At 45.3% G+C, this 25,735-nt stretch overlaps 2 protein-coding genes across 2 annotated transcripts; both read right to left on the bottom strand.

Moving 5' to 3' along the window:
* Positions 1-7,864: 7,864 nt before the first annotated feature.
* PtA15_7A344 (uncharacterized protein) lies at positions 7,865-9,151 on the bottom strand (the record flags this gene model as incomplete). Its single annotated transcript, XM_053170942.1, has 4 exons — positions 7,865-8,220; positions 8,293-8,520; positions 8,587-8,695; positions 8,759-9,151. The coding sequence occupies 4 exons, from the start codon at positions 9,149-9,151 to the stop codon at positions 7,865-7,867; spliced, it is 1,086 nt and encodes a 361-aa protein (XP_053022173.1).
* A 15,155-nt stretch (positions 9,152-24,306) lies between these two features.
* PtA15_7A343 (uncharacterized protein) lies at positions 24,307-24,684 on the bottom strand (the record flags this gene model as incomplete). Its single annotated transcript, XM_053170941.1, has 1 exon — positions 24,307-24,684. The coding sequence occupies one exon, from the start codon at positions 24,682-24,684 to the stop codon at positions 24,307-24,309; it is 378 nt and encodes a 125-aa protein (XP_053022172.1).
* Positions 24,685-25,735: the final 1,051 nt, after the last annotated feature.

The following is a 25,735-nucleotide window of genomic DNA, read 5'->3' as shown; positions in this document are numbered from 1 at the left end:
CATTGCCAATTGCTTTCCCCCTTCAACCATTGCTCCAACACTCTCACCCTCAGTAGTCAGTAATCAGCTCATAGACGTACTAGCTCCTAAGATCAAGTAGAAATCAGCCACACCTTTTCTTTCTTTTCTTAGTATTACTCTCATCCCCTCAGCATTAGTCAGGAAGGCAGCCTCATCAGCACCCTTGCATAGCTTACATTAGTACTAGTGTTGCTATCCATTTCCCTTCCAAGCTCTATTTTCCCCTTTGAGTAGTTCCACAACGGACCGTTTATTGAGGGGAAGAAGTACTCCTCACATATTGCTTGATGGCCGGGTAGCTGGTCCGTACCGGTCATCAAGGCTGACCTCTTGATGTTGGGTGTGTACCGTCTAATTTCTTGTACATCTGCCCATTGAGAGGAGTGCAAAATGCCCTCTCAATGGCCGGCGTTTGTACAGGTCATTGAGAGCAACTCACTCTACTCAATAGCCAGCCATCAAGAGGAGGTACACACTCCCCTCAATGGCCCATCTGTTCCGGTCATTGAAGGGAGTGTGTACCTGCTCTTAAAGACCGGATCAAAGGTACTGGCCGGTCATTGTCACGGGTGCACACTGCCTTCAACGAACTGGCAGCTGGCCTTTGAGAACAACTGACTATGTCTTTGATGGCCGGCCCCAACCGGTCATCAAGAGGAGAAAAAACTAATCCCCTTGATGGACTTTTTGTTCCGGTCATTGAGCAGGGGGGCATAAGGGGTACTTCCCCCCCTGTCACTATAGAGACTCGGGCTCACAATTGCTTTTGCCACGCGTCGTGGGGCGGGAAGCACGAGCGCTGGACTTATGGCATACTGGTAAGCTTCTACGGATGTCCTGTTCTGTGGGCATCCAGGCGCTTTGCGACAGTAGCTTCCTCAAACTGCCAGGAAGAGTATATGGCGCTGGGCATTGGGACCCGCCATGTACTGTGTGTCAGGCATTTGCTAACGGATATCCTTAAAAAGGAATTCACAGGCCATCTACTCTGCAATAATCAAGCAGCTATATGTGTCAGTACTGATGATTCAGCTAACAAGCGCGTCCACCACGTTGAGAGGGAATTCTTTCTGACTAATCAAGTGCTGTACAGAAAGCACACAGATCTGGTATGGTATCTACTAAAGACCAACTTGCTGATATCCTGACTAAACCACTGAGCATGGAGCCTTTCCTGCAGTTACGGGGGAGAATCATGTCCAGTGTCTAGGTGAGGGGGGAGTGTTGTGACCCAGGCCGGGCCACAGGGCTTAGTCTCACTTAGACCCTCTTTTGTGCTTATGTCATCACATGTATATAGATTGTTTCCTCTCTCTATACATGTAATGCCATCTTTCCTACGGTAAACCAGCCTGAGGTTCCACTAAGTTGTACCTCTGAGATAAACAAGGTTCAGTGAAAGAGTTTACTTACTGTCAATATCCTAGGCGCCTGTGACGGTAGGTATACTGGGAACGTGGTAATCTCTTTGGTGGTGATTCTGGGGTTATCTGGGGTGTGGTTGACAGCTCTGTTTATGAAGCTTAGGGCAAAAAACCCGTCAAAATAAGGGTTTTGAGCCCTAGCACTATAACTGTGCTGATGTAAACACTGGTAATTTAAATTACCACACTTGTTACGTGGCAAATATGGCCACTACAAGGGTTTAAACTCTCTGTAACAGAGGAAGGATTAATTATGTAATTAATAATATGTAATTATTAATTACAGGGAATTAGTTTGGCGTAAAAGTAGGTGGTAAGCGCTTAAACTGATTGGCTGCTTGACAGAGGCGGAGGTCTTACGGCAACTACTTATAAGGATAAATCTTTAAATATGCTGATAAGGGATTTTTGATGATTTAAAGGGTTTAATCCAGTGGATTTTACGTGCTGGGGATGGTTTTATAAGGAAAAGGGGCTACAATGGTAGCTGAGGAGAATATTCACGGCAAACTTACAGTTTCTGGGTGGTGAATTGTCTGGGGGATCCTTTCCTGAGGGCCAAATAGGACTCTATTTATAGAGGGGACTTCAGTGGGCGTAAACACTGAGTCCTTTTCTCCCTATGGGAGTATCCAGGGGTGTAGCCATGAAAAGGGCTTGGCTGTGGGTAATTTAATTGTATTATAATAGACTAATTTCCCTGACTCTGTCACATGACATGTTTATAACCAATTGTCATGTAAAAGAGCTTCAGTAGAAGTCTACATAATACTTTCACGGGGTATTTTTACACGAGTAATATTACTCATTAATGTACAGTGGGTCATCTATACTTTTGGCGCGGGGTAAAAGTGGGTGACCCCCCAGGCTCACCTGGGAAACATGTCACAAGTAAACACTGCAGCGCCTGAGGCTTCTGGAGGCGGTCAACAATCCTCAAGGTCGACAACCAGCCACCACGACACCTGCAAATCCCTCGGAACGGGCCGTACGGCCTCCAGAAATCAGTGTAGATAATATATGCAGCGTTGCAAATATTGATATCAACTTTTTTTTTTTGCCTTTTTTTCAGATGGTTCAAACTAGAAAGCCCCATCTCTCGACCAAGCAAAAGGCCAAGCTTGTTGGCATGTCGGAAGCTGGGATGACGCCAACGGCCATTGCATCCAAGACAGCAATTGGACAAACGACCGTCTTGGCAATCATCCTTTGATCCGCAGCTTGTGGGACGGTTGTGACAGCCCCTAGGAGCAGCAGACCAAGGAAGTTGGACAACCGCGAACTCCGTCAGCTGACAAATGTCCTTGATGAAAATCCTCGAATGAAGATGGCCGAGGTGAAAGACCAGCTGAGTACGCCCATTGCAACAGTCACCGCTCGCCGCCGAGCCCATGAACTTGGTTTCAAGAACCGAGTTGCTGTCAAAAAACCATTCCTTACCAAGCTCCACCGTCACCGTCGGCTCCAATTTGCCAAGCGCCACAAGGATTGGACCTCCAACGACTGGAGGAAAATCCTTTGGATGGAGGAATCCTCTTTCAAGATTGGCAAGAACTCCAAGCAGGTTGTTGTTTGGCAAAAGAAGAATGAGAAATACAACCCCAAGAATCTAGCCCCAAATTTCAAGAGCGGCAGAACTTCAACCATGATCTGGGGGGGCTTTTTTGGCCAAACCCGTGCTCCTCTCACCGTTTTCCCTCCTGGTAGTCGAACGGCGGAGAAATTCATTGAAAACATCTACAAAAAAGCCCTCCTTCCGTTCCTTGAGGAGTTCGACCCGGAGCACGAGCTCAGCTTGATGGAGGACAATGCCCCAGTCCACAAGGCCCTTGTCAGCCAGGAGTTCCTCGACGACTACTCAATCAACAAGATTGACTGGCCGGTCAATCTCCCGACCTGAACCCGATTGAGAACGTCTGGCTTGTCCTCAAGAGAAATGTCCACAAACTCTATCAACCCAAAAAGGTGGCGGAGATGCACAAGGCACTCAACCAAGCTTGGGCCAACTTTCCCACCAACATACTCAACAACCTCATTGAGTCAATGCCCAGACAAATGGCAGAGGTCATTGAGGCTGATGGAGGATCAGTGCAATGGTAGAAACTATTTTTTTTTTGCAAAAGAAAAGCGTGCATCATGTCAAATAAGCTAAAATAACAAAAACAAATAAATAAAAATAAGAAAACTTTCTTTTTTTAAGATTTTAACTTATAATCATCCTCCTTCCTACCCCCCCCCCCCCCCTTCCCCCCCCCCCCCCCCCCCTGCTTACCACGTATTTTTAAAAAAATTATCCACAGAGCTGAAAAATTGTCAGTTTATATATTATTTTTTATCTCTTGTTTTGGCAAGGCTGCAATCAAAAGCTCAATTGATCCTTTCTTATCAGCCTCCTGAGCTCCACTGAGCAAAAAACCAGAACTCAAAAAGTCCATCTTGGCCCTCAAAAATCAAAAATTGAGGTGCCAAAAATTTTAGATGGCCCACTGTACAACAGTTTAATTTTATGTACCTTGTTTGTTTTACTAAATTTTTGTTATATGTAATACTATTTTTGGGCGCTTTCTGAAGCCAATTCTTATTTATACAATTAGTACATGAAGGAATAGGAATAAGGGGGTACTTTGAGTGGGTGACCCCCCTTAATTTATGATGAGGAATCTGATTCTGCAATAATAATTCACTAATTATTATTATTTACTATTGTCTAAGGCTGACAGTGGTTCTGGTGTGCTGAAGTCTGTAGATCCTTACTACAAAAATTTTCACAGTTTGTGTATGTAATTTACATATGTACATGTGGTTTGGCGCGCCTGGTAGCGCTGACACGTCACAACTGCGCATGCGCGCCACAACTCAAGAACTCAGGGAAGGAGTAGAGTTAAAAAGAATTGGTAAGTTGTAACTAGGGTTAAAATTGCATGAGGAAACAGAATGTGAAGTTAAAACAAGTACATCTCTTAAGATGAAAAAGATATGAAGTAATTCATATGTAAAAAGTAGAAAAAGGCAGACTTCAGGTCAGCTGCATTGACTCTAAGGCTGACAGAATCACTGGCCACACTTTTTTAGAGTGCCCAGTGGTCCACACTCCAAACCAAAATGTAGTGGGTTGAACTCCACTCCACAGTTTGAGTGCCTAATTTTATACTCCATTTTTTTTTGGAGTGCACAAGTTTTCACTCCAATAAATATTGGAGTGAACTTCTGCACACTCCAATTGAGCCCACTTTTGGAGTGAAAAAAGGTTCACTCCAAGTATATATTGGAGTGAAAAAAGGTTCACTCAAAGTATATATTGGAGTGAACTTCTGAATACTCCAATTTAGCCCACTTTTGGAGTGAAACTTTGTTCACTCCAACATTTATTGAAGTAGAAACAAGTTCAATCCTTGTTTGGAGTGCATGTAGTAAACATTTGGAGTGTATAAAGCCAGCCCCTTAATCATTTGTGTCTTTTATGTGTTAATACATCTTATCAAATTCCACTTTCATGCGTACATATTCCTTTCATATGTAGATATCCCTTTCATGTGTACATACCCCTGTTATGCTATTCTGGCTGGATTCAATGGAAGATGGAGTGTTTACTAAAAGCAAGAAAAAAGGTTGCTCAGGGGTATGCTCATTTGCAAGGTTGAACATTTGCCTCAGCCTACTGCATGAGCACTACAGCATGTTCAGCATTGAGATGCTGAACAAGGTACACACTCAAGGTGCACCAGCATGGAATTTGGGTGCTTGACTCCAACTTGAGCTGAGGCTTGATTCAAGCTTGCTGCATCTCAACTGCAAGCAGTTTCTAGAGTTTTTCTTGCAGTGCTACTAGGTTTTTTTTTTTGTGAGACCCTAAACTCTACCATTCATACCGCAGGAAAGGGTTTGCACTGCAATTCCCACTCAAGAACAATTAGGTTGCGGGAATAAGTGGTATTACATGGATTTGTCATTCGGAGTGTCAAGCAAGCCTCCAGGTTTTTCACAATAGTGGTAAGAAACGTATTGATCCAAAGTTGATAAGAGTCTGCGTCCAAAGTTGATAAGAGTCTGCGTTGATGATCTTGAACCAGTCAGATTTGTGCCATCCCTTGACTTGGGGGATGCTAGCAAACCAGTTCACACTGCCAGCACATTTGGCTGGGTTGAAGTCATCCCAGTTTAACTGGGATACACTCAACCAATTTAAACTTGGTTGATCTCAACCAATTTAATATAAAGCCAAGGGGGGTACCTTGGATTTATATTTCATCAGTTGAGATCACCCAAGTTTAAATTGGTTGAGTGCATCCCAGTTTAACTGGGATAACCTCAACCCAGCCAGTTATGCTGGCAGTGTCAGCTCATTTTTTTTCTTCTTGATTGCGTCCTCAACAATACTACCTTTATTAGGAACCACCTCATCACAACCGGCCACCACAAGCGCTTGAAACTGGTTGAGGGAAGTTTTGCCTGGAACAATAGTCACAACAAAGCCTTGTTTGCCTGGGACTGGCTCCCATATCTTCTTGTTGTTCTTGGCTCGGATCAAGATGGAAAGCTTGAATGTTGTTGACACATCTATTTGAGTTCACTAAAGGAAGAACATATTGACACAATCAATATTAAGTGTTGAAAAGACAACCGGAGAACAGATGAGGACTCAAGGAAGAAAGCTCAAGTGAGGTTTGAGGCCTAGAGGAGAAAAGCTCTGAGGCAACCAAAAAGGAGAAGGAAACCCAGAGAGGGGTCAAGCTGCTAGCTGTGAGGAGGAAAAAGGCTGCTCACTACAAGAGACTGACTGGTCTTGGGGAAAAGCGCGCAGAAGCTGATGATTCTATTTCTATCTATCTGAGTGGATACTTAAGCTATTACATTGGGGGACAAGATGTGGGCAGAAGATGGAGTTTGCATATGCAACTGGCAGGAGAAAGGGAGTGACAGAGAAGAGACAGGAAAGAAGTGAGTGACATAGATGTGAAATTCCAACATTAAGTAGTGGGTCAAATCAAACCAAGAGGGAGGAAAACTCACTGTCTTGGATGGAGTTTGGCTTTTATTTTTCATTGGTTGACAACACGTGTTCACTTTCCCTGATTGCGGCGTTGGCAATGTTGGATCTATTTGCGGCATATTCCCGACGATTTCGGCAAGGGTGGGCAGTTACGTTAACAAGTTATCCATTAATTTCATTTGTAAGTTAGATTTTGGTGGCCTATATCTTTGTTTATTGGCAATTCAAATAAAACAAAGCTTTATGTGGTTATAATGAATCATTTTTTCAACTTTGGAGACACAGGCTTTACCTCTGTAAAAAATTATCCCTGAAAAGAAACCTAAAATTAGTTATCCAACCAAATAGTTACAGATAACTGAATTTTTGACCTGGATTTAATGATTAAAAAGCAGCCAGTGAGCCCATATGTAAATACAATGAATATATGTTAGGAGGACTATCAAGCAACATAAAGATACAATAAAAACTCTATTGCACATCTCTACAGCTTTTTACAGTCAGTTGCAGCCAGATTTTCATCTGGATAACTGCCCACCCTTGATTTCGGGTTCGTGCAGAGCTGGGACCATTTCCGATATGTCTGGGAGAGGCAATTTGGGCATATACGTCTGCGCTGTTGGAATTGATTGGTTGGCCTGTTGGAAAATAGGAATTGGGAGGGATGAAGGGATTTGGGCTGATGTTGTCTGGAGAACAAGGGATGGTTGGATGGGCAGATTGAGGGCTGATCAGATGGGCAGATTGAGGGCTGGTCGGATGGGAAAGGGGGATGGGTGGGAATATTCAGGCTGGCATCTGTCAGATAGTGACCCAAAGTATTTGAAAATGATGCTGATACCATGAGTGTGTCATGCATCAGCCACATAAATGGGATTCTGTCACAAGGCAGAAACTGGAAGCTTTAGGCGCATATCTCCATACTAAGCAGGAAGAAAAAAAATTAAAAACAATTCTCTGGTCCAAGCTTTATAGGAAATACAATATATAATTTTACATTCTAATTTTTTGCATTGGGTTGACCATGTGATATACTTTTGAAAATTGTGTGTCACATAACTCAGTGGCACTTTTACATTAAGTATTTCACATAGCCTGATTTTACAGCGGGCCACTTTTTGTATGGTGTTTGCAAAATTAATTGATTTGCATGGTTTGAGCAATTTTGCATTCACTACAAGATGTAAAGAACATTTTGTAAAATTCTACATCCCCTCATGTAATTGGTTTGGTTAGAAGAAAACATGCAAAACCATGGCAGAAATATAATTCTGTAAATGATCTGCCATAACAAGATCAAGCATACAGATAGGAATTAAAATGAGCAGAAGAAAGGAGAGCTTGAGACTAATTTAAGCATTCCATCGACGTCGCTGGCGGCTTTAGGTGGCTTGTTTCATTTGTGGGCATGTCTTGTACAATACATTTCCTAAACTTTTTCCTGACCATTTGAGGTAGAATGGTTCTCGTACTCAGCAACCAACTCTTCCATTGCGCGTAGAGCGGGTTCGCTTGGCGCAGTTAGAACCGATTTGGAAGGCAAAGGTATTAAGTCCCTAGAGAACCCCGACGCTGGTCGGTAATGGAGCAAATTGCGCTCAATCATCTCTTCGACGATGTTCACGTTGAACAGTGCGATAGTCTTGGAGTAGGATATGTAGCCAGGTGATTGAATCAGAAGCTTAGAGACCTTGAGGGCTTCTTGTGCGCCGTATGTCTTGGGATGTCCGGTAAAGTTGCCTTCCATTGCGTTGTATGCATTTCGTACGGGCTCGAAGCGTGCAGCTGAGGTGGACAGTTGAGTGATTAGCTTCCTGTTTTGCTCGAATTCAGGCACAATTCATCATTCATACGCACGCTCATCGAAATAACCATATCGAGAGACTTGAGAGATGTATTTATCGATAAAATGCATTCGCCCTCCAGTCATTTTAAAGGGGATGTCGAAATTGATGGATCTTAGGATACTTTTATCTTCTTCCTGAAGATATCGATGGTTTTCGACCATCTCGAGGAAATACGTGTGTGCCTCCTGAATGGGCAGGTCCCCCAAGGTGATCGTCTCAAAGTGGGCAGGATTAATGTCTAGATAGGCGGTAGGAATCGAGTCAGAAACACAGATGATTCTTCAACATGAAAGCTCGGACCTGCATTGTCTTAGCCAACTCTCGAAAAACGAGTCGGATGACGTCAAAATCACATGCATCTTCTCGTCTTGTTTAGAAGCTTGAACGGCGAAGTTTAAGAAGGCAAATTTCCCCTCGAGTCCAACAATGTCAGTACATCATGTGTTCTTTTCACGGGCAGTCGACAAGAGACGTACGGGGTCATTCATGTGCCTGAAAAAATTTGCTTCATCAATGACCAATACAGGAGGTCTTGTGCCGTGATAAAAATTCCATGGCTTCAAGCTGTCCCCCAGTGCCTTGAAAACGGTCGCTGCCGATGTCGCAGAAGGTTTCTTTTTACCAAACTTAACAGATAAGGGTCCGAGTGAAACCGTCAGTTGGTCCATCAAGCCCGTCCACACCTCGGAAGTTTTCGCCGCTATATTCGCATTGGCCAAAAAGGCGTCGAGGAAGGCCCCCTCCGTAGAAGTATCCACTACCCTGAGATCGATGGTTAGCGGATGGAACTCCGGGGTTCCATCAGATTGTAGTTGAGACGTGGTATGCTTTGTCAATGCCGTCTTCCCAGAGCTAGGTGGTCCTAGCATGAGTGTCAATTGAGGCTTAGATTTGAACAGGATAGAAAGGTTTTCAGTTTCGCGAGTTCGATTGAAAAAAGTGCGTGCGACTACTCTGCTGAGAGACGAGAGGAAGGCAATCCTGGATAGTTAGAGCATCCGCATCGGTTGCGGATTAAGGGAAGATTAGCGTAACTAATCCTCCTAGGCAACCGCATTGGGTCCGATTTAATCGGACTAAACTCCTCCCGGGAGTACGATTTGGAGCAAGCGGGAGTAAAGTTACTCCTCGCTAATCCTGGGAGTAAGCGCTGCATGCATATTCACATGCATGCAGACACTGCTCCCCACCCAAAAGTATGCACCAAACACAGCTTACATAAGCTGTAGGTGCATACCACGTACTTACACAGCTTTTTATCCCGCACCGATGCGGTTGCCGGCCGGGACTAGCGCTAATCCGGGAGTAAGCAGCACCCGCACCGATGCGGATGCTCTTAGAGCTCCAAATGAGAGAAAAGCGATGTGATCTGTGTATGTGAATTGAACTCACCCTATCGGCCTCGGTTTGAAGGCACCTTGGCTGATCATCATGCCACTGTAAAGATGATTCAAACAGGAAGCTCGACGGCCCATGGTATACATGCTGGGGTTGAGATTGAAGGGTGGTTGCTTGATTCGGGAGGTGGGTCTTCATGTCTTCTTAACGGGAGCGTAGCGGGAGTGGGGTATTGTCCAAAGAACCGGCCAACCTCGGCCGGGCCTCGGGGCTGGTATGTCCGGCGGATAAACACTAACCCTTGTGGCTAACATACCGTCTGGTTGAGCCTATGGCGTGACGCGTCACGAACCAGACAGTATCAGCCTAGGTTTGCCCCTTTCAACGGAAGCCCCAGCCACAGGCTTGGGGAACACACGCCTCACACAGAGCCCGGCCGGAAAAGGGGAAAGGCGGTGCCACGCACCAGAGACATAAGAGGCCGAATCCTCCAGGGCCAGTCTCCGCTCCTCAGGTCTAAACTCCGTTCCGCCCTTCTTCACCACAAACCCTGCCTATTGTTTCGGAATCTCCCTCAGAGATACTTGATTAGCAAGCCGGAAACTATAAATCTTCTTAAAAAACTTAAAAAGTCTAACACCAAACTCTAATAGGTACGGGAAAACTCACAGACTCGTATGTTATTATAATCTCACTTTCATCTCAACAGAACCAGTTTCCCCCTTGCGTATCCAACGCGCCGCCCCCTCCCCCCCCCCCCCCCTCCATGATCTATATCCCACCTTGCTCCCACAGACTCAATAAACCGTGTTTTCCCAACCCAAACTCCCAGTAGATAAATATGTCGAACAACCTTGATCAGCTATCTACAAGCATGAAAGATGCGACCTCATCATCCCCAAGCGAGGACATAGATCTATCCGCCCGCTTAACCCGCTCCCAAGTCAACGACCCAGCAGGTAAAGCCACTACCGGCACAAACCCAATCCCAAACCCCACGGTAGCTACTTCCTCTACCCTACAACCCACAGCTTCAGCTGCTACGGCAAAGGCAACAGCCCAAAAGAAGACCAAGGTTTTGAAGACGGCCGCAAAAACAGTCGCAACAAACCCAAATCCCAAAGAAGCCACAGCGGCAGGGAAGGAACCAAGCGACCCACAAACCGAGAAGCTCTCAGCAACGATCGGAGCGAAAAACAGTACGTACCTCATCCAGATCTTGAACATTGTGTCCTTAAACTGACAAGGTTCTGAAGTCGTCGATGTCGACGAAATCCAAGAAGTAGGCACCGAAGCAGTGAAAAGAACCAAGGGCCCGGTAGGCACCATTGATCAGGCTCAATGGGCAAAGGACGAGATCATAGATTCCATGCTCGAATCAGCCATGAAAGCGGCGAAGGAAGGGAATTAAGAGAAGTCGGATATGTACTTCGAGATTTACAAATCGATGAGATTGAAGTAAGCCTGCAGCCTATAATCCCGGAAACCGTAGAGAGACCTAACTAACATCTGTATAAAGCCAAACGGTGACAGTTCCAGCACTGGTGATGCGCAAAGAATTGGAGAAGTTGAACACCAGCCTACCGATCAAGAGGACTCTTGTACCCGACCCGTTCCCAACCCCAGAGGGTCACCAGAACACATTGGAGGGCGGCACCAATTTCCACTGGGGCGACACAAATTTACCCCATACTTCGAGCAAAACCTGCTCAAGTTGAAAGGGCCGTTGCCCCTGACTATCTTCAATAAAGCCTGGCAAGACACAGCTCTCCAGTACCACGCCGAGAAACTGCCGAAAAACGACGACAACTCCACAGAGAGAGGCATGCGGTACACCGGCTACCCATACCCCAGTGAGTGGCTAATGAGCTATAGCGATTGGAGTCTAAATTATGCGGAATTCCTTGTAAGTTGTCGCTCACACCAAACTGCCAATTCATTTTATACAAAATATACGGAAGCTGAGAAATTTGGTAACCTTTGCAGATAACAATGCGCAACATCTAGCGATACAAGACGTTAGGCCAGTGGATCATCCTCCACAAGGCCAACGCGGATAAGATCATCCGGAAAGACGGATTCATGGTAGCTTTGCGCTACGACATCCGCATACAAGCAAACGCTTTTGCTGACCAAGTAGTGAGAGAAGGGGTCTCGTCCTTCTCGGACATATCCATATTCAGACAAGACGTATACAACACCGCATACGGAGAGGCAAGACGTTTCGACAAACTTTTGTTCAGAGACTCCAATCCATATGCTGTCGGGGGGGCCCGCTTCAACTGGGACCCCCACACAGGTTTAAACCCGGGCAAACGGATCACCGGACAGCAAGCAAACCCTTGGTCGGTGCAACCAGCCAGTCACCAAACGTCACAAGTGCTCACCCTAACCCCAACAACCTCCCCGCCAAACCAAAAGAAAGCAGGTCAAAGGGTCCCGGTTACCAAGGCAAGAACTTCCTCCCCAATTACGCCGAACTGAAGGCTACCAACAAACTGCCAAAGCAATCCGGTAGCGGAAACAATGGACCGTAGGCCTATTCACCTATCCTCATTTTCCTCGTCTTCGAGCCGTTCCCCCCCCCCCCCCCCCCCACATGTTAGCTACCTCATCCCAGTTAACCCAAGACCCCCCAAGCCTTGTAACCGTTGAGGAATAAAGTACAAGTTGTTTCAATCCTGATAGTCCCATTCTTCTATCACATTCATATCCAATCCTAAGCCATCTCGCCCACAAGCGAATGAATAGACACCTCGATATTGTACCTAGAATCCCATTTGAGAAGTGTTTAAGATAGGGAACTGAAGCAATAAATCTCCCAAATTGCATCCAACAGTGAGCCCGTTGCCTTTGAGTGCAAGGATCTTTCCTCTGAAAATGAGCGTGAAAACGCGAAGTGGCCAACCAAGGTCCAATGCAACATGAAAATTGGCGCCTGGGAATCTGCGTTATGCAAGGCAAGCCTAAAAACTGAGTTCCAAGACGTGTTACACGGTTTCTGATACGGATTCGACCAAGGGATCCCAAGCCATAAGCTAGGCGAGTCGATACCATATTTCGCACCCCCAAACCACCGATCAGCAACGTTGGCACAAGCAAAAATTGAAGAGTCAATTGCCAAAGAAATAAAAGCGGGCCGCATGTTCGGACCATTCCCACCAGAACAAGTATGGGATTGGTACGGATTTTTTAGAACAAACCCGTTGGGAGCAGTCGTGAACGGAGACGGATCAATGAGAGCAATCAATGACCTATCTTACCCCCACGACGACAGGAATATCCCGTCCGTAAACTCATTCGTGGCAAAAGAAGATTTTCAGACCACGTGGGACGACTTCAAAGCAGTCTCAAGGTTCCTCCGCAACAGGACGAAGCCAGCGCTGATGGCGATATTCGATTGGGAGAAAGCCTACAGGCAAATCCCAACTGCCCCCAGCCAGTGGCCGTTCCTCATGTTGAAAGATTTTAACGACCAAATCATCATTGACACGCGAATAGCCTTTGGCGGAGTCGCCGGCTGCGGATCATTTGGTAGACCGGCCGACGCATGGAAACAGATAATGATGGCAGAGTTTGACCCAGTCAATGTTTTTTGTTGGGTGGACGACAACCTTTTCATAAAGGAGATCGATTCAACCGTTGAAATGGACGATATCGTCGCTAGATCAGACGAGCTCGGAGTAAAAACAAACCCATCAAAGATCTCTCCGTTCAAAGTTGAACAGAAATACATTGGATTCATCTGGAACGCAAAAGAAAAAACCGTCCGCCTTCCAGAAGAAAAGCTCCTCGAGAGGATCAGGCAAATTGAATCTTTTCTGGTGATCGGAGAAGAGTTCTTGTTCAACCAGGCGGAGGTCCTAGCCGTCCGCATGAATCACGTCTTGTACATGCTCCCCCAACTGCGCTGCTACTTGTGCAGCTGGGTACACAGGAAGAAGACCCTCCCTCTTCCCATAGATGTCCGGAACAACCTCGTGTACTGGCAAAGGTCTTTGCTATCTTTTAAGCAAACAAGACTCATTGCGAACCCGGACCCAACCGAAATTGGGTGGATGGGTGATGCTTTGACTACCTACGGTATCGGGGTCACCATTGGTCGAAAATGGGCCCAATTTAAACTGAGAAGCGGTTGGGAAGGCAAAAACAAACCAAAAAGAGGCATTGCTTGGCTCGAGACGGTTGCAATCCGCATCGGCCTCCTAATGCTCCAAATGATAGGAATCAAACAAGGCAGAACCGTCATTGTCTGGACGGATAACACTACCACCGAGCACGCAATCAGGAGTCGGAAATCCCGCGACTACCACGTCAACAAGGAGTGGAAAACAATCCAAGACCTCCTCATTGAGCTGCAAGTGGACCTGATAGCGAAACGAGTGACGTCGGCGGAGAATCGAGCGGATGCCTTATCCAGAGGGGACCGTACTGGTCATGAGGTAAAACACCGCCTAATCGTTCATCTTCCCCTTGATCTAGAGGACAGAATGTCTCATCCGACCTCGGAGGAATAATCTGGGTTGTATACACAACTGAAACTTGTCCCAGTCTCCAAGTTGTAATACCCCCCTGATCTGATCTCTTCCTACTTGTTGTTGCTCCCCCTCTTTGCTTGTGAATTTAAAGGCGCTCAGGGCTTGGTGCCTGGGTGTATCTACTGCCCCCCTACAAGAACCAAATGGACTTGGCTCTCATCAAAGACTTCCTTAAAAACGGGTCAGTCTACAAGGAGCCCACCAAAGATGAGGTGTACTTCCTGACAGGGTACAAATGGAATACGCTCCTGAACTACAACACCGCAACAAGGAAGTTCTTTAAATACAAATCAGCTAAGGCAGAAGTCCCCTATATCCTGCCTCTGAAGGCAGCCGACATTTACGGCTTTTGTTGCTGGGCCGGCAAGAACCCCGCTAGACCGACCTCGCACGACATATCAGCCGGAACCTTAACCAAGTACCTATATGGCCTTCAAGCCTGGCACAACTACCATGCCGTAGATTATCCATTCAACACTAAACCCAGAGTCGCAGTCTTGCTTCGGGCAGCAGCGCTGGCCGACGCAGAACACCCTAAACGGCCATCCAAATCCCCGGTCATGGTCAAACATCTGGTCATCCTAGTGGAAGAGCTACACAAAGGGGACAAGCTGGATCAAGCAGTTTTAGATCTAGCGATAACAGCGTTCTGGGGGATGGCCCGGCTCTCCGAGCTCACCTACGACAGGGCGGAGGGACAACCGAGGTGGACCGCATCTCTGATGACATCCGACGTCAGGTTCTATGACACACCCGTTGGGAAGGCAGCTGCGCTGTCCATTCGAGGAGCGAAAACTTTGGCTCCCGGGGCGGTACAAACCATCCACGTCCAAAGCCAATCCCACCTTCTCTGTCCTGTAGCCGCGATCAAAAGGCGGGTTAAAGAGGCTGGAACCCAAGACACCTCTTTGTTCGGGTTCTACGCCAACGACGAGAGGGTTTAATGAACTCGGAGCTTTAAGGTGTAGTGATATAAGTAACTACACGAGTGTACGACTTAGTACCGCGAACGATCACTAACCTTTAAGGTGTAGTGATATAAGTAACTACACGAGTGTACAACTTAGTACCGCGAACAATCACTAACCTGATCAGTTGTGATGAGAGTTAGCGAAGAGTTGTTTGATGAAACTAAATGAGTTGATTGCTTTTGCACACCTTTAAGGTGTAGTGATATAAGTAACTACACGAGTGTACGACTTAGTACCGCGAACGATCACTAACCTGAACAACAAGATAAGAGTTGGTTAAGATGGAAGGATACATGATAAGATAACCTTAATTAGTAACGAACCTGATCAGTTGTGATGAGAGTTAGCAAAGAGTTGTTTGATGAAACTAAATGAGTTGATTGAGAAAAGAACCGATACATGATAAGAACGGAGTTTTATAAGATCAACTAGGTTTTGGAACAACTGCGGCACAACTACACTAAAGGCGGGAAAATGAGAAAGAACCAAAAGAACTACTTTAAGTTCAACACCCCCCCTCGTTCTCAGTTTTCAGACTTGAAGTCTCGGAGCTGGTATCCGAGATAACGAAGAAACATTTTGTGACGGCGGGTCGATAAAGATTTAGTGAATCCGTCAGATTGATTGTTGGAAGTTGGAATGTATTTGATCTCGACTTGATTGTTTTCAACGGCTTCGCGAATGAAATGGAATTTGACATCGATGTGTTTGGAGCGCTGTTGAAAAAGAGGATTTCTTGCCAAAGCTATTGCACCTTGATTGTCGCAGAATATAGGAATCAGATAGATTGGCAAGTTAAGCGAAGTAAGAAGAGCGCGCATGGAAATAGCCTCTTGAACACCGTCGTACAAGGCTTTGTACTCTGCTTTGGTAGTCGAGGACGCGACAGAAACTTGCTTCTTGGCACGCCAGGAAATGATAGAGTTTCCCCAACGAACCAAGTAGGCCGAGTAAGAGCAACGAGTATCAACGCAACTCGCGTAGTCTGAGTCGACGTAGATGAAAACTCGATTATCATTGCCGCCAACGTTGAGGGAAAAATAGACTGTTTTTGAAAGATAACGGAGAAGATGGAGAAAAGCACGCCAATAAACAATCCCAGGGTTTTCTAGATGTTGGGAGAGTTGAGAAACGGCAAAAGTGATGTCGGGTCGAGTCGCCACCGCCGCCCAGTTCACTAAACCAATCGCCCTTCGATAACTTATATTTAAATCCTTGAAGGTTTGAATTTTGTCTGAAGTGGCTCGTACCAATCTTGTGTTCGGAACCATGGGAGTAAGCACAGGTCGACAATTCGCCATGTCGTATTCGGCCAGAATTTCAGAGACATAATTTTCTTGAGACAACTCAAGATGATCATTGGCGCGAGATATTTTCATCCCAAGAAGAGAGTTGATCGGACCCAAATCGTCCATCAAAAATTTATTGTTGATGAACTGTTTGAAACGACCAACATCCTCTGAGACGACGACGGGATCGTCCACATAGACGTGAACAAGACAAGTCCAATTGGGATCGGCGGAACTGAAGAGACAGGGATCATTCGGAGAAGAGAAAAAATTTATGGATTCGAAGAAGGCGGACAGTTCGCGATACCAAACCCTCGGTGCCTGCTTCAAACCGTAAATTGACTTTACCAGATGAAGACAGGTCCCAGCCGGAGCATCCAAACCTTGCGGAATTCGTAGGTAAACCGTTTCTTCCAAGGTCCCGTTCAAGAAGGCATTCTTGACGTCCATCTGATGTATATCAAGATTGTTGTTGACACCGTAAGCCAACACAGAGCGAAGAGCTGGAAGCCGACCAGTAGGAGCGAAAGTCTCGTTGTAGTCGATTCCATCCTGTTGCGCACTGCCTTGCGCACAAAGTCTAGCCTTAAATTTTACGAATTCACCCGCAGCATTGGTTTTAATCCTGAATACCCACACTGTGCCCAGAAGAGTGGCGTCGGATGGTATTGGTACGATTTCCCAAACATTAAGACGATCCATCGCAGCAAGTTCAGCCGAAATAGCTTCTAGCCAATTATGAGATTGAGCTGAGTTGACTGCGGCTTTGTAGGTTTTGGGAACTGAGTTAGATTCTTGAATGGAGGAGCAACACAAGCTATGATTAAAGAACGGCACAAACCAAGGTTCAGTCGTCAAAGTTTTGTTGACCAAGTGAGCTCTTTGTTTGGTGGTAAGGATGTTACTCGGGTCAGTCGGGTCTGAAGTGATATATTTAGGCGCAGGCTGGTTTGCGGGAACGTAATACCAGTTTGGTTTTGGCGCTGATGACGAAGAATCACAAGGAAGCGAAGTGAGTGGAGCCTGGGAGGAAGTGGGTTGCGCTGATGACAAGGAATCAACTGCAACCGGAGCGAGCAAGGGAATAGGTTGAATGGACAGGATAGAAGAAGATGGAGAAGTTTGAATGATCGGAGAAACTGGAAATAAAAGCGATGACGAATCGTCAAAGGATGACGTCATTGTATCATCAAGTTCTTCATGTAGCTCCGCATAGACAGAACTTGCGGGGGAGATTCCTGGAAAACTAGCCTTGTCAAAAGTGACGTCATGGCTGTACTCAACCCTGTAGTCCGAAGTTAATATTCTCCAGTTTGGAATATTAAGTCTATAGCCAACTAAAACACCTCTCTTCGAGGTATCGCCAAACTTCCCCTGCCTTCTTTCCTTTGGAATGTTAACATACGCCCGACAAACAAATACACGCAAACAAGCAAGGTTAAAACAATATCCAAACCAAACTTCATGCAGAGATTTCCACTTTATTTTCTTGGTTGGCGTAATATTCTTGTAGAAAACGGCAGTCATAACGGCTTCCCCCCACAAGGTAACAGGTAGCAAAGCTTGCTTCAGGAGAGATCGCGCCTTCTCACTTGTCGTCCTATTACCCCTTTCAGCAATTGAGTTTTGCTGAGGTGTATAAGGTGCAGTGATATGATGACGAATGCCTTGATCCTTAAGATAACTTTCAAACTCTGCGGAGCAAAATTTGCCACCGCCATTGGTTACCAGGTTAAGAAGCTTCCTTGAGTGAAACGTTGTTACTTCATTGAAATATTCTTTGAACTTTTTGAAAGCTTGACTTTTTGATGATAAAATATATACATGTTTATACAAAGAGAAAGCGTCGGTAATTTTGAAGTAGTATGAACATTTCCCAACAGTGGCTGGCGTTATTTTGCCGCTGAGATCCATGTAAACATAGTCAAGGACACAAGTAGGCTTAGGTAGTTGACTAGTAAATGGTTGACGGTGAGATTTTGAAATGCAACACGATTCACAATTTGAAGTTGAGTAGCTTAAGTCGAACATTTTAACTAATGCTTCTCGGCTAGGGTGCCCCGCTTGCCTGTGCGCAAGTTCAGAGTCAACATCCGCTGAGCTTAGTGAAGCGAATTTAGACGGACCTTGAGCTTGCGTAGCATTCGATAACGACTTGGAGGAACCCGGTGGTTGAACAACTCTGACCTGGCAGACAAAGATGTTGCTGCTGATATTTGCTTCGAAAAGGACGATATTCTTAACAATATCCTTAACGAAGTATTGAGAACCATCCCGACGGAGCAAGTCACAGTTGGATGCTGACAAGCGCGCGAGACTCAAAAGCGCGTGAGTTAAATCAGGCACATGAAGAGCCTTAACGACGAAAGATTTCCCGTTGTCACTCTTGATTTTGATGAGACCGCGTCCTTTAATAGGTAAATATTGTCCGCTAGCAACGTTCACCGCAGAGTCGAATTTTTCGTACTCAGTGAAATTACGACATTCAGGAAACATATGATCAGAGCAGCAGCTGTCTAGGAAGATCAGTGCGTTGTCGTGGATCACCGCCAAAGCTTGAGGAGTAGAAACGCAGACGTAGACCCCGCTAATATCTTTGGATGTCACGGCGTTAGCTTTCTTCTTTGAAGCAGTTTGACTTCGACGTTTTTTGTATGCTTCGGTTGCCTTATTCGGATGAAGTTGATAGCAATTTGACTTAGAATGCGGAGCATCCTCGTTGTGAACACCGTTTTCACAGGTTGCCACGACGGACTTGAGAGCATTTTCACTCTTTATGATAACCCCTTCGGAAGCAGATGAGGAGTTTTCAGCGTTCAAACTCAAAGATTTAGAGTTGAGGAATTGTTTGACAGTATCGATGTCGATCGGACTCTTATTGAGAAGAAGATCTTTAGTTCCTTCCAGTTTGGAAGGCAAAAGGTTGACAAGGTATTCGGCTAATAGATGTTCATCAAGCGTTCACTTTTCCATCTTGACGATTTGGATCCCTACCGACCGAACACGAGATAACCCTACATCTATATCCATCAAAAATTGCTCGAGAGTCGAGTTGAATCTAATTTTTAGAAAATCTTGGTAAACAACCAATTGATTTTGAGCTGAATTTGACTGAAAGTGATCAGTCAAAGCGGTCCAAATAAGATGAGGTTGTTTCTTATTTTCTTCAGTGATGAACTTGGCGTAGTTTTCTACCCCTAAGTTGCGACCTAAGATTCCCGCCGCAACTCCTTTTTGAAGTTTAAGAGTTGCTTTGGCGATCGGATCTCTTTCACCAGTGACCAAGTCAGATAACAAGTGCTCATCGACTCCCTTCTCAAGACAGAATGAGAACATGACATTTCGCCAGTCGTCAAAAGTAGTCCTGGTGAGAATCGGAAGACGATGGATAGCCTTATCGGTCATTGCGTACGAAGACTCGGGTTTGAAGAGGTTGCAGATTTAAGCACAATCTGGGCTCATAACCTAATGAACTCGGAGCTTTAAGGTGTAGTGATATAAGTAACTACACGAGTGTACGACTTAGTACCGCGAACAATCATTAACCTGAACAACAAGATAAGAGTTGGTTAAGATGGAAGGATACATGATAAGATAACCTTAATGAGTAACGAACCTGATCAGTTGTGATGAGAGTTAGCGAAGAGTTGTTTGATGAAACTAAATGAGTTGATTGAGAAAAGAACCGATACATGATAAGAACGGAGTTTTATAAGATCAACTAGGTTTTGGAACAACTGCGGCACAACTACACTAAAGGCGGGAAAATGAGAAAGAACCAAAAGAACTACTTTAACTTCAACAGGGTTCACCTCACCAAGCGAGTGGTCTGCCGTAAACTGGACCAAATCTGGAAGAAAAGGGGCTGCGCCGAAATCACCGGTCATTCCTTCTGGGTAGGAGGTGCCTCTCTGCGATGCACCGTTGGGGTACCTACGGACGAAATTTGCAAACTAGGCCGTTGGATCTCGGACTGCTACAAACTCTACCTGAGAGAGTACTCCAAGGCCGACTTGGCGACTACTTTGAAGCTTTTGTTTGAACTAGAGGCATCCTGGCAGCGCACCTGAACTCGGGTGATGAAGTAATAGGGACCACTACTTCTCACAGACACTCCCCTGTGGAAGCCGTTGCGGCATAGGGAACCGGAAGCGTCGGTGCGGGGCTCTCGACTACTTAGTCTTGAGTTATGGGCCTTGCACCGACCCTGGCACACTCTGGTGTGCACTTCTAATCTGGGAGCGCTATAGCGCGCCCTTATCCCTGGGGCCTCCAGGAGCGAGATTTAGCCTTACCCACGATGTGGCGCTACGGCATCTCCCCTTGGAGCTCCAGGTTCTGGGCTAGGCTTTCAGCCAAAGCACTCGCGCCCCCTTTTAACCCTAACCCACACACGGTGGTCTTGGAGTACCGGCCCTATTATGCCTGGTACTCGGGACCACCTAGGTGACACCTGTCACTGAACATGTCTAGAAGCAACACTGTAGCGCTGACTTAATTGAGTGTATCTAAAAACTTATGAATTGAGAGAACTTGCATATCACAATTCCACGAAACCTAAACGCGCACCCGCGCCCTGAATAGGTTGCCACTACGCCTTGACCCTACTCATGTGAGTAGGTGATTGGATGGTGCTTCCCGAGCTTAACAAAGCCTCTTGAACGGGGGTCCCTTCGGGACCCCGCGTCCCCGCGGGACGAAGTAGCCCCGGCCCGAGTGCTCCCGAGTGGCCTGAGCACTATGAGAAATTAGGGAAATTGCGGCTGCGCCCCAGAACAAAAAATGTAAATTGCACAATCAGGTTTATTGCAACTCATGGAAATATATTCATACATAGCAGCCTTGAATCAGGCACCAGGGGTGATTTTGATGCACTCTCCAGAGAGTGCCATACCGTACCCTTTTTCCAGAACTGTGCTGGATGCTTTTGGTGAAATTAGTGTAAGAAATAATGAACAATGCTTGAACTCATCCACAACCGTTCTGAAACTGATCCTGGATTCATCCATAAATCATCAAGAATTCATGCAGAACTCAACTGGAACTCAATCAGAACACAGCTGAAACAACCAAGACACACTGACCACAATTAAATCATAACTCAATTTGACCTGTTTGTTGATTGTTATGATTTCTTGGGATTCAATTCATATTATTCACATGCTCATGAAGGTTTTCACTGTTTTCACTTTGCTAATTTCTCCCTCATTGCGCGCGTAAAATGTTGTTACAAATTATAGGCTGGGCCTCTTTCAGATCAATAACACATACCCACCGGTTAGAATGATGTGAAAGGCCCACCTGAATTGTCATATTTCCCTAAATAAAAGCAGGTATCATCTATAATTGAGCCAAAAAAGGATGAAAATAGGGTGAAAGTATGTGTCAAGTCAAGCTTGGAGTTTTGTTGTACCAGATTTCAGCTAGACAACCTGGATTCTTAACACATATAAGATTGTGATTTGTTTTTATGGTCTTTTGTTTTTCAATGTCTCCATGCAAATGCATGTGAGCTGTTTTCCATTTTTACAATGTCACCTTTGTGTACGCGCGTACATTGTGGTGACAGATCACCAGAGGGGCCTTTCACAGCTCCATGACAATTAAAAACTGGTCGGAAAGCCATTAAAGCCCCAGCTAGTCACATTTATGTTGTGTGAAACCCCTTGCACATAGAGAAATTGATCACCATAAATTCACCATAAATGATTGATAATTGGGCATTGAGTAAATATCATTTCATTATAGGTTGTAATTGAGTTATCCTTAAGGAATGAAACAGCTCTATACAACATTGCATGAGGTCCTGTGATACTTCCTCATAAATTATGAAAGACTTCCCATTGACTCCTGAATAATTTATCAATCATTTCCTAATACACATCTAACTGACATCAGACCCAGAACAACATAAAATTACAGTCAGGCACTCTCTGGAGAGTGCGTCAAATCCTCCCCTGGTGAGGGCTCAAGTCCTGAAATATAAATTAAACTTTTATCAAAAAGATGAAAAATTCAATTATCTCACATAGCAGAATGCTTTAATTAATGGTGCACTCATACAGCAATGATGCATCTATTACACTAAATGTAATTAGCACCACTAAGAAAGTACATAGTGTAGCACTTGCAGCTAGTAATCTGGGGCCGTAATGTTTGGTGTAATACCAACCCGCTAACTGTAGTGTAGATGCATTGTTGCATACAGCCAGAAATAATCTCATTTTAGGCCTGTAAAATTTCCTGCCAACAGAGAATTAATAACCACATTGGAAGTTTCATCTTCCTTTGATTAAATGGAACAGTCACTTTGCCTTTCTGGAAAAAAATTGAGTAGCACATGCAATCAGCACCTATGTCACACCCAGTGCAGAGCACCACAGCTCAAACAGGATTTTGAGTAAGGACCTAAGGACCGCAGAATATTTTCCTATATTGTCTTTGAACTTCCTAAGCAGGATTGGATTCAAGCTGAGGGAGAGAAAGACTGACGATGTTACAATTGGTTCTCTGTCTTAGACTTCAGTGGACAGGGAATACCTTGGAGATAGCACTGGGTAGGGAATTCCCTTGCTTAAAATGCAGGGATAGTTGAGTAATCAAGTACAGCAGAGTCAGTTTAGATGTTGCAAAGGTGATGGTTGATGACTCAGAGGCTGTTTTGTTGAGGAAATTCACAAGGGAAGCTATTAATTTACATGATCAATATTTTCAGCAAAACAATCCTTGCAGCTGGTCCTCCACTCATCATTCAACCAGGAAGTATAATAATAAAGATCATTGAGATTGAAAAATTTATCATTGAGATTGAAAAATTCATAGCCCTTCTTCACCATCATGAGAAAGATCTTTCTTGTTAATGGTTTGAATGAAGAAGTGGTCTCAGTTTCTGGTGGAACATTATCACCTTTGTACGCCGGCTTAGTCGGTCACATTCAAGCCAAAGAATGATTGGGAACTTGTAAGGCCCATTTGGGTAGGTTGTGGACTGAAGACTGAAGGCTCAGTTGAAAATTTTCAACATCAGCAAGAAACCTCCGCATGGCTTTGAAGCACTTGTGTATATGGGGCCAGTTTGCATAAATTTCTTTTAAAAACCTGATGCACATATTTTGCATCCAGCACTGTGTGCTTTCTCTAACACCACTAACCTAAATAACTTCCTCCCTCCACAGGCGGCCTCCTTTGTAGGCTCCCTGTGGGACATCCTCCCTCTCCAATTGCAGAGGGACTTGATTAAGTTAGGTACCACCTGCACTGGCACGTCACAATTCACAAGCTGCTTATCCAATATAAATTTGAATACATTTTTATCCAGGAATAGAGAAGGAGAGGTTATCCAGTACTTCATGAATTGAAAAGAGGGTTTTTGGCCGGTTCAAGCGGCTCCAAGGGAAAGCAATTTGTGAGCACAGTTGGATAGGTTGTCTATACAATGCTTCCTCCCTTGATGTAAACATTCCACAGGCACCCTATTCAACGGTGGGCCGCTACGCTAAACTATCTGTAGCAAGCGCTATCCGCTAGTTCAGCGTTGCGTAGTTCCTGACACAGTGCCGTTAGCTGTAGCGCCCGCTACGGGCCGCTACGCTACACTAATAGGCGCTAACAGCGCTATCAGCAGTTTTAGCGGTTGAATAACACTGCTAGCGCTGATAGCGGCGATAGAGGCCCTGTAGTTTCAAGGGGTGCCTGTTAGCGGTAGCGGGCAATCACTGTCCGCTAACAGAAAACCCTGTCATTTGTAGTTTAGATCCGCTACGCTGCGCTGAACTACAGACTAAATGTAGTGTAGCGGCCCACCGTTGCCCTCTTCTCTCAAGCAATCCTCTCGCAACAGTTACTCACACAATTGATGTACCTAATAAGTAAATATGAGAAAGGTTTTTTAAGAACAGCCCAAAATTGACCTGTGTGCACTGTTCAAGGTGGGTGAGAAGGAGGCGGGGGCCTCAGACTTCTTGCGTGTGCTCTGCCGCCAAAAAATGGTTCCTTCGGTTTTGAACTTGGACAGGGCGTTGAGGAAGCAGCCCATCTTTTGAGCATAAGCGAGGCCTTTGTCCTTGCCGACCTCGTGCTTTTTGGCCTTGCCAACAAGGATGATTGGCATAGACTCGTAAGATCTGTGACCGGGACCGCTCAATCCGTTCAAACGTTGCCCACGCTGTGATGGAATACACCAGCACAAATCCTTTGCCTTCTCTGTGTTTTGCGCGGTCATCACGTCTGTAGATTTTTTCTGATCAGGCCTCCACTCTTCTTTCATCCTGTCTGGGAAACAAAGACTTGGATATGATCCAACAATTGAGGACTCGTACAGAAAACACCCGATCATTGATGACCAACCTTGTATTCTCAAAATACTTGCTACAACCGGGCAGGGTCAGCTGTTCCTCTTTGATCCCACCAACCCAATATAAACACCGTTTTTTCAACCAAACTACTCTTCACAGCCCCTTTATTAATCACAAGGCCCATTGGATGATTTCAAAGAGTTTAAGCAAAGAGGGAGGGAGTATGTACAAAAGGGCAACCGGACTTGGAAAAATCCGATCCAAAATAATAATGTAATATACAGGGCTAAAGAGAAGCAGGAATAGATAGCCGGATACACAAGCTGGCCAAGAGCAGCATACTTGGGAAAAATGAGCAAGAGCAGCAATAAACATGTAAGAGGCCAAGAGTGGTGTGCAAGATGGAGAGTAAGGACCAAGAGCAGTCAGAAGGGAAACGGTGGCCGAAGCCATTACCTTTTTATAAGGGGAAGCTGGGAAATTTCCTTAGGTGGAACTGATTTGAGTGCCACAAGGGAAGAGGATAAGAAACGGATAAGGGTTCAAAAGGGTTGGCCGGACTTGGAGAAGTCCGGTCGCAGCCTATGCCATATTGTACAACGTATAACAACGGCAAGAGCACCGTTTTTTTTTTTTTTTTTTTTTTTAGTGCAGATTTGATTTGACATTGCGCACTATGCATATGCATCTAACAGACAAAAGCTTCTGTTGAATTATCAGCTGTCAATCCGTCATCCTTGGTCCGGCGCAACTTGCAGCAAGCAAGATTGAGGTTAGGTTAGGCTTCAGAAACCTAATCTAACTGATCCCGGTCCCTTTAGCGCGTGGCATCTGGTTTCCATTTTTCATCATCAATCTCTCTCATCCTTCCTCCCTTGGAACTCTCCTCGAAATCCATCGATTGATCACCAACTCACCTCAACATCAGTCAGCCCACTCGGTCCAACTCTTTCTTTGACTAACTCGAAGAACTCACTTGGACAGCTGATCAGGCTTCCAACTTGGTGAGAAATGCCTTGCATT

This window comes from Puccinia triticina, chromosome 7A (assembly GCF_026914185.1).
Source record: "Puccinia triticina chromosome 7A, complete sequence".
Lineage (NCBI taxonomy): Eukaryota > Fungi > Basidiomycota > Pucciniomycetes > Pucciniales > Pucciniaceae > Puccinia > Puccinia triticina.
Note: the sequence above shows the minus strand (reverse complement) of the source record. Positions and strands in the feature narration are given on the sequence as shown.